The following is an 8,649-nucleotide window of genomic DNA, read 5'->3' on the forward strand; positions in this document are numbered from 1 at the left end:
CACTGCAAACCTTTACTATTGAGCCCTTCGCATCTTCTGTGATTAGAGTTCATGCCTGGTAATCCAGTAAACACCAGCTACACTAGGTTAAATACACAACAGATATCAGCTACAGGCAGACCAATCTTATCAGACAAAGTGGGACATACTTCTACGCCGCACAGACTGAGAATGTCTCAAGCTTTGATTAGTAAGCAGCCAGAAAGCTCTCACTCACCACAGATCTGGTCTTGTAACCATCTATTGAGTCTGTGTTTGTGAACATAAGCACACAGCAAGTAACAGTAAGGCCTCCTTTTTCTTGTTAGGGTGTGAAACATACGGAGAGCCCTCTAGGAAGTGTGAGCTAAGTGGTGAGGAATAGATAGCGTATGTTGACAGGGGTTATCTGAGGGCAGGCAGCTCCTGAGCTCCTCTCCAAGCCTGCTGACGGCGAGGAAAATGTGCCATCCATCTAGGAAACCTGGTATTTTCCTGAACAGGGTAAGAAATCAATTTGTAATATTTTCAACAGAGGTTAATCCTGAATTCTAACTCTGTGTTTCATCAAAATTTAGCGAGAGGAAGAGATAAGGCAATCAACTCCTCCTTTATTACTCATATTTACAGTTTTTCCCTCCCCTTACATAAAAAAAAATAGTGAATTCCAGAGAAATTCCATCCAGTATGACACCAATATTTATAGAACTTATCTCAGTGCAAATATGTAACAACAGAGGGGGCTCCACCCCTTGTCAGGATGGACCTGCAAATGAGTCACATCCAACAGGGGAGAGCCCCAGATGCTCTCACCGGTGGTGCTATGGGTGCATCAATCCACACTTTCACACATACTGTGAGTCATGAGGCTGACTACACTACTACCAGAGGGAAAAGACCCCACACTGCACCACACAACAATGTTTGGCTCGGCGATTGCCAAGGTAACAAAAATCTAAGGTTACATTGAAATATTGAGTTCATATAAAGTCCACAAATACTGGATTTTATCTGAATTATTGTGTAACTCCTACATTCCTCTAAAATGTGGTCTTATGGATACTTAAAAATGTTTATCACTGCATTTTATAAATTAGCAATAATTAAAAAACACGCAGGAAATTTTCATTCCAAAGCAAAAAAGTAATAACTGTATTAAAAGAGAACAATAATATATCAGAAAGAAGAAAGTTAAAACCTCGAAAGCATAGCGTTGCTCTTAGTTACCATCAGCCAAACAATGATCAGTGAAGTCACAACACGTACAGTAAGTTAGTAACTAAGACAACCCATGCGCTATTACGCATGGCGAGTCTATATTGGGAACCCTGGCTGTGGACCAGAGGGTCACTCCATGACGCAACGACGCACGCAGGGCGTTGTTCTTCCATAATGAGACACTTTATAACAGGACGTCAGCTCTGGCATCAATCTAGTCTGCGAGCGACCTTTAGGACTGAGGGACTACCGCGGTTGGACTCTTGTGGGAAAACTTGCTTTTGCTTCTTGCGAGCCAGAAGTTCTTTTTGTGGAGATACAAGCTCCCCGCTCGAAGTAAGTGGACTTTGGTCCCTTCTAAACTTCCTTGTATTCGTCTGATGCCCAGAGTCTGTTGTGGCGGAGTAAAGGAGGGAAAGCGCTTTCACTGGGACGCACGCCACCCAGTGCGCGTACAGACAGGAGGACCTAGCTTGGCATTAAGTTGGAGACGTGATTGAGTTTGTTAAAACAGTTTAATGTAATTTGACTTAGCTACATTTAAATCTGAGTTTAATAACTATCCTCATTAGTCTGACTTTAATGTTGTACATGACAAACCCAGTTTGATTTTGGTTTAATGCGTAATGTTACTGGGATCATAATTAAATTAGATGCTGACTAACAGCCTGTTAAATGTCATGTAGCTGGGTTTTAATAAGAGCAGTCTCTGCTGTGTAAATGTGGATTCGGTGCCATCAGACAGACTCAGGTCCAGATGAAGTTTCTCTGAATGCTGTGCGTGTTGAACGTGCTGCAGCGACACACCCATGTCTCACCAGAGTGACTTCCACACACTCACACACCGTCTCCTCTTCTCATTACTGTCCAGATCGTCCGCAAAGATGCTGCTCCTACTACTGGGAATCATCTTCCTGCACGTAGCTGCCCTGGTTCTCTTGTTTGTGTCCACTATTGTCAGCGTGAGTGAAATCCCCGTTTTCACTTTTTACCTTTTTTTATATCTAATCGTTTCATTTCAAACTTGACAATGTTATATTTTCTAGCAAAGCCTTTAATACTCATGATCCTCGTCTAGCTTTAATGAATGTTCCAGTAAATTATTGTGAATATAAAACTAGACATTACTATTGTTTTTTTTATGTTTATATATTTTATGTTTATATAGTAAAGCTGCTTTGTGACAATGTCAATTGTAAAAAAAAGCGCTCTACAAATAAAATTGAATTGAAATTGAATATATTTGTGATTAGCATTGACATAGTACCTGCATTTAAATATGTATATGCCAATAAAACTTTTTTTATGAGCCATTTAATACTGATCTTTCTTGACAACAGGTGTGGGTGACAAGTGAAACTGGCACCTCAGACCTGTGGCTAAACTGCACTACTAACGGTTTAGGAGCCGCCTGTGATCCAGCATCAACTGGAGGTCAGACACCTGCCCAACATTTTACTATTTGCCTTTAAGACAAGTTAAACTGCTTATTTGTATGTGTTTAAAACTTGCTGAACATGTCAATCATTGCATTGCTGTGAGGTAGTAACCGTTCGGTATCTTTCCACCTGCTTTTTGTGTTTATTTGGGATCAGAAATCAGTTTGAATCCACAGAGATCTCAGCAGATGTGAGGTTTGAAAAATGACTTGCTAATATCCAACGTTTACCATGTCTGTGATGTGGGTGTGTCACTCTCCTCTGGGGATCTGGTGCCATCTAGGGCAGAGAATGTGGCTGTGCCGTTTGGACGTGTTAGCTGATAGGCTGCCGCTGTATAAATAGTTGTGGTGTGATGTCCATATTCAGGTCTCGTGTTGGGGGTCCATAGTGACAGGTGTTAGGGAGCTGTGGATGTTCAGGGTGGGGCTGCAGAGAGTATTTAAAGGTTTACATCTACGTGTGTGTGTTTGGCGGTGTTTGAAAGCAGGAAGACCTTGGACTACCTCTTGCAGAATATAGCATGCTGATGGTGGGTCACACCCAGCGTCCAATGACAGTGTCTAGTGATTGTTATGAAGAGTTAAAGGCAGCATTAGAATTATAACAATGAATATGTAGATTCCACTAGTTGTAGAGACACAATCATATAAAAATTTCCACTGCCTTAAACTGAATGACCTGGAAATGTTGTTTATGTCAGATCACTGTTGACCAGCTGTATGTTTTCCTACTAAGTGTAGCGTCACAGCGGTGCTGGAGCTGCTGGCTGCAGAGGGGTGATGTAATTTGTCTAGAATGAGCCACGCTCAGCCAGTGTGTGTTTTGTCAGGACAGCAATGTCTGCACACTCTGCCGGCTAGTTTGATGGCAGAGCCGGTTTGTTTGACTTGCTGTCGCACTGACGCAGTGTTTATTTAAGAAGGAGCGTGCGCTGTGCCTGGCTCTGTGCTTTGGCTTTGGGAGATGGAAGGTAGTGGTTTGCCCTCGTGCAGAGGCCGTGCCTGGGTGCAAAAGGGTTTTCTAAAACCTCGTTGAGCAATCAGGTTCTTTCTTAAGTGAATCATAACCATGGTCATCATAGTTATTTCTAGAGTAGTTCTAAAACCTTTGAACTTTGCATTGTTGTTGCCTTGGTAATGAATTACTGACTGCAGCTGGTTTTGATGTTGCGTGTGTGAGAGATCCTCACGTCACATGCTAAAACATTACGTCTGTACAGTGAGGAAAATAACTTCATAGTGTACTCGCTCCAAAATTAGCTTCTGGGGAAGAATGTCCTGTGGCCCCACACACATATAAACACAGTGCGATAAATACAACAGCAGTTTTATTTTGGTTGTGCACTGAAGGGTGTTGGCCCTCTGCATAGAATAATCCACAGCATTCATGTGAATTTTTAAACATGAGTCATATTTGTTCGTTGGTGATATTCAGAGGCTCAAATAGCATCACACGCTAAGTACGGCCCCGTGTCAACCGCATGTTTCCTACCGCTGGTCAGTGAAGGAAGGAAGGAAGATAAGACTGTTTATCAGACATCAGTGATGTACTGCTTGTTTATAGGTGAGCTCTATTCATAGGACAGAGATGGAACATGTCAGTCAGCGTTATCACACGCCATTATTTAACATCTAAAAACAGGATCTTCATAGTGGAATCTAATTGTTTCTCTAGTCTGGTGTTGTACTTGCCGTTTCTTGCTGTCATCATTACTGTGCATGCAGTTGCACTGTTATTGTGGGTAACACGACTCCAGGATGACAACTCTGCAGTCGATCAAGATACTGATCGTTTGAAATCTGTAATAGATATATTTCTAAACTGCACAATTCACTGCAATAGCTGCATCGAAAAGTAGGGTATGAGAATTAACTTTTAAGGGCTTTTATGGTTGGAGGACCTGTTGATTACATCACATCATCTTTTTTGTTATGAGTCTGAGCAGTGATAAATTATGCACCATGCATAATTTCCTCCATGTTAATGGTCTCCCATTAAAACCACAACATGACTTTGATTTACATAATTCAAGAGAATCAATAAACCACAGACACGGGTGTCTGAACATGTTGAAGGGAACATGTCTGAGTTTAAATCCCTAATAAAATCAAACTTTTTATAGAACTATCTGGACTATTTAAAGAATACAGAGGAGATGAGCGGGCCTTTGCAGTGGCTATCAGTTTAGCAACAGCAGACATGGCTAAAGACAAGAGTTGCATAGATACAGAGAGGCAAAGAGTGAGCGCATAAGAAACCCGATAGGCCTAGAAGGCAGCACGGATAACCCTTAGACAAGAAATAGAACCGGCTTGAAAATCCTGGGATTCCTGGCATGGTGGCACAAACACAAAACCACACACCAGCATAGACAGAGTGGATGGCACTTGGTCTTCCTACCTCTTAAATCGTAATGGGTTAATGGCCTCTGGCAGCCAGGCCTGTAATGATCAATATGGTACATTTAGTCATAAGTCCTGCTGTGAGGGGTGCACCAAGCTTTTAGGAACAAGATACCTAGGTTTCATAGTTAGGGATCCATTATACAGTCCCAGAAGTAAACATGGCTGAAGCTAGCTCATTGAGTTGAGGGAAGGCCAGTGAGAGCAAACACTTTGACATTTGTTTTTCCATTTGTTTCCTCTTCCTATCCCTTCTTATACACTCATTCAGTCAATGTTATATATAAATGATGCTCTGGCTAATGATGATTATGGGTGAGTTATTGACAACGCTCTCCTTCTTCTCCTCCTGCAGAGTGGATTCAGGCGGTCCAGGCTGTTATGATCCTGTCTATCATCTTCAGCTGCCTGTCTCTCCTCCTCTTCTTCTGCCAGCTCTTCACTTTGCAGAAGGGTGGACGCTTCTTCCTCACTGGAACTTTCCAGATCCTTGCTAGTGAGTTCATAGTACTTCACCATAAATCCACTGACTTAATACGACAGATATTAGACACATCTGATTAAGTCAGCCAGTGTTTTTCTTGTTCTGATGAATTGGTTATTCAAAAAAAATGTTTTAATATAGTGAGGACTTGTGAACCTGGATAACGGATTATCAGTTGATCACTTGATACTTAAACAAGTAATATTTCCAGCTCTATTCTGATCGACTAATTTGTACAGCAGCACTTTAGTAGTCTGGAAATACAATATACTCATACAATTCCACCTACACAGACAAACCAACAGCAGAGAATTAAATTAAGAGAGCCCGAGCCAGTTACTAATGGTTTAATGCTCCACTTGTCTATTGTACCTCATGCCCTTTGGCCAGAGATCACCCCAATTGCCAGTCCCATTGTGTCTCCTCTTGGCAGCCCTTTCCAACATCCCTGGTTTGCTATCTATATTGTGCCAGTGCATTGCCTGGCATCCTGGTGCCCATTCAGCCAAACAGGAATGACACTGGGCACACCGCCAGCCATGCAAATTGAAATGTCAGGAAGGCTGGCAGTGCGGGGGGTCTGACAAACAGATCAGGCAATGTTGAACAAGGGAGGTGGGCAGAGCTGGAAAGGCTTACAAAGGCTGGTCTGGTTTTCAGTAAGTCTAAAATACTGCAATACGGGAAACACTGACCGCCACTGCGAGACAGAGTTCTGGGCACAAGAGGACACTTCACTGCCTGGAAACCTGATCTGAGAATAGAGCAGTATGATGACCAGTCTCTTTTATCTCCCTGCAGGTTTGTTTGTGATGAGTGGCGCCATCATCTACACGGTGATGAGCACGGAGTGGGTGAATGTGTCGTACTCCTATGGATACTCCTACATCCTGGCGTGGGTGGCCTTCCCTTTGGCGCTGATCAGCGGACTCATCTATGTGATCTTGAGAAAGCGAGAATGAGCCATCACTCCATCCCAGCGGTCCCAGTAACCCCCTACTCATTTGCAAGTGTCATCGGCCCCTCACTCAAGTATAAGTTCTGATGTCAGAGTACCAATGGCCAATGGAGCCGCCAAGCAAATACACCCAGATCACAGAAAGGGGGGGGGTAACACCAAAAGGCAAAATGCAAACCGACACAAAATCAACCAATACTGTCTCAGTTAAAAGATGTATATAGTATCTATGGTTTAAAACCTATTTATAACACTTTTTACATATATGTATATAGTTTTTGTGTTGCTCTGTCAACAGATACTCGTTTCAGCTGATTAAGTGCCTCAGTGTTTGTTTGTAATGATGAAATAATTAGATACTATTTTGTTGTGTTTTCTTTTTTTTGCCTTTTTTTGTTTTGGTAATTGCAAAAGAAATATAAGAAAAAAGTATATTAACCTTAAGTGCATGTACAGAAATAGGAGGCTTGGACGGCTTTGTTTCATAGGCTTGCTTTACAAAAAGAGTGACATCCATGAAGGTAGCACAGCCATGAAATATCCATTTGGTCCGTTTCTATTTTGTGAATTTGCAAGTTTCAGTGTTTTTATTTTCGGTATTTTTCTATTTCTTATTTTCAACAAAAGATGGTGCTATATATATTTATCATTCCTATTACTGATAGTTAACATTTACAATAAAGTTACTTTGTTATTGTTAAGAGATAAAAAAGAGCTCGCCATTCATTCAAATGAGAATAAGACAGAGGTACTCTTGTATGTACAGTGCCTGACTGCTTTTCGGGAACACAGCCTATTTCAAATTGCAGTGTGATTTTTTTTTTTTTCTTCATCAGCTACTGTAAAAATGACTAATGAAGTTTGGGGTGATGCATTGATGAAATCAAAAGTCAGTATTACTCTGCAAGTTAGATAGATCACAGTAAAATTACTTTAAATAAGCTTTATTTCAGCTTTGCCTTACGTATTCCTCATCCTGATGTTTGTATTCACCTCGTGTACGGCTGTTAAAAGTCTGAAGACATAATACAGATATGAAGATAACACTGTGGGGCATTATAGCCTATAATTAAAAGGTATCACTCTAACCTTACTAGAAGCAAATGCCAGTGAGTTGAAGCCATATAAGAAAATACCAGATGATAGGAAAACCCATTTAGTATTAACTTTACATGTGAGGAAGAAGGACAGAGAAGTTTGCAGTGATGACACAAATATCTGTTTCACATACTTGAAGTTTGACATGCTGCAGCCTCTGTCCACTGATGTCTAGATGTTTTTCTCTTCTACTGTATAAAACATTTTCTGTGTTGTGCGTAACAGATGTAGACGGTTATCTTGCCTCCAAACAGTCACTTACTCAATAAAACTACTCTCACATTATCTAACACTGTGTATTCCGCTGTTGCAAGGAACTGGATTCACGCTAAAGGAAGCAAATTCTCGACCATTCGTGGGGAGGTGTGTGTTTTCATTGACAGTGCCCTGCGTGTGTGTGTGTCATGTGCTGCCAGGCATCAGCAACTGAAATACAGCGTGCAGCATGTCAATTCTTGTGCACAGTCTAGCCAAGCTATTCTGCCTTACAGTATGTGATCATGCTCTTGTACATCAAATGAGCTGCCCAGTGCATGTGGTTGCTAATGCTGCTATGCGACTTGTGTTACGCACTCCGGGGCAAAGGCATGGCGGTTGGCACACGGTGCCAGCCATTCAAAACACGCAGCTAGTGTTTCGATGTCAACAATGTCTCCCATAGCATCAGAAATAAGAGGGCTGGACATGTTTTGAGCACTGTAAGCCGGGTCTGTCCTCCACTTGACATCTCCCGTGAGGTTGCGAAGCCTTCCAGAGCAGAGATGATGTGAAGTGTTTCCTTCAGAGCTTATACTATAGCTACAGTCTGCTGTGATTCTTAGCGTGATGCTCATTTTTGGGTTCAGTTAGAAGAGACTGTCTCTAATGACAACTGCCCTTTTGTGTAAAGCTACAGATTCTGTTGTCTATACTATGTTTACACATAAACTTCCAAATGCTCCATTACCAAAGCTACTTTGAGTTTAATCATTAAAGGATATTTCTCACCACCACAATGGAGATGGCTGTGTCTTTCTATAACACTGCACACATACATAAATCTCTTTCAATGCATTTTAGATAAGAGTT

General features: G+C 41.6%; 1 protein-coding gene across 1 annotated transcript; it reads left to right on the plus strand.

Annotated features, from left to right (window-relative positions):
• The first annotated feature begins 1,382 nt into the window (after positions 1 to 1,382).
• On the plus strand, positions 1,383 to 7,871 carry pmp22b (peripheral myelin protein 22b). Its single transcript, XM_026351982.1, has 5 exons — positions 1,383 to 1,533; positions 2,069 to 2,159; positions 2,538 to 2,631; positions 5,397 to 5,537; positions 6,327 to 7,871. The coding sequence occupies exons 2-5, from the start codon at positions 2,082 to 2,084 to the stop codon at positions 6,485 to 6,487; spliced, it is 474 nt and encodes a 157-aa protein (XP_026207767.1). The 5' UTR covers positions 1,383 to 1,533; positions 2,069 to 2,081; the 3' UTR covers positions 6,488 to 7,871.
• Positions 7,872 to 8,649: the final 778 nt, after the last annotated feature.

The sequence above is a fragment of the Anabas testudineus genome, chromosome 19 (assembly GCF_900324465.2).
Source record: "Anabas testudineus chromosome 19, fAnaTes1.2, whole genome shotgun sequence".
In the NCBI taxonomy this organism is placed as follows: domain Eukaryota; kingdom Metazoa; phylum Chordata; class Actinopteri; order Anabantiformes; family Anabantidae; genus Anabas; species Anabas testudineus.

Bases quoted from the DNA above. Each gene is read 5' to 3' on its own strand.
- pmp22b (XM_026351982.1), top strand. From the start codon at position 2,082: ATGCTGCTCCTACTACTGGGAATCATCTTCCTGCACGTAGCTGCCCTG. The intron at 2,160-2,537 runs GTGAGTGAAATC...TCTTGACAACAG, and splicing joins TTGTGTCCACTATTGTCAGC to GTGTGGGTGACAAGTGAAAC. The intron at 2,632-5,396 runs GTCAGACACCTG...CTCCTCCTGCAG, and splicing joins TGATCCAGCATCAACTGGAG to AGTGGATTCAGGCGGTCCAG.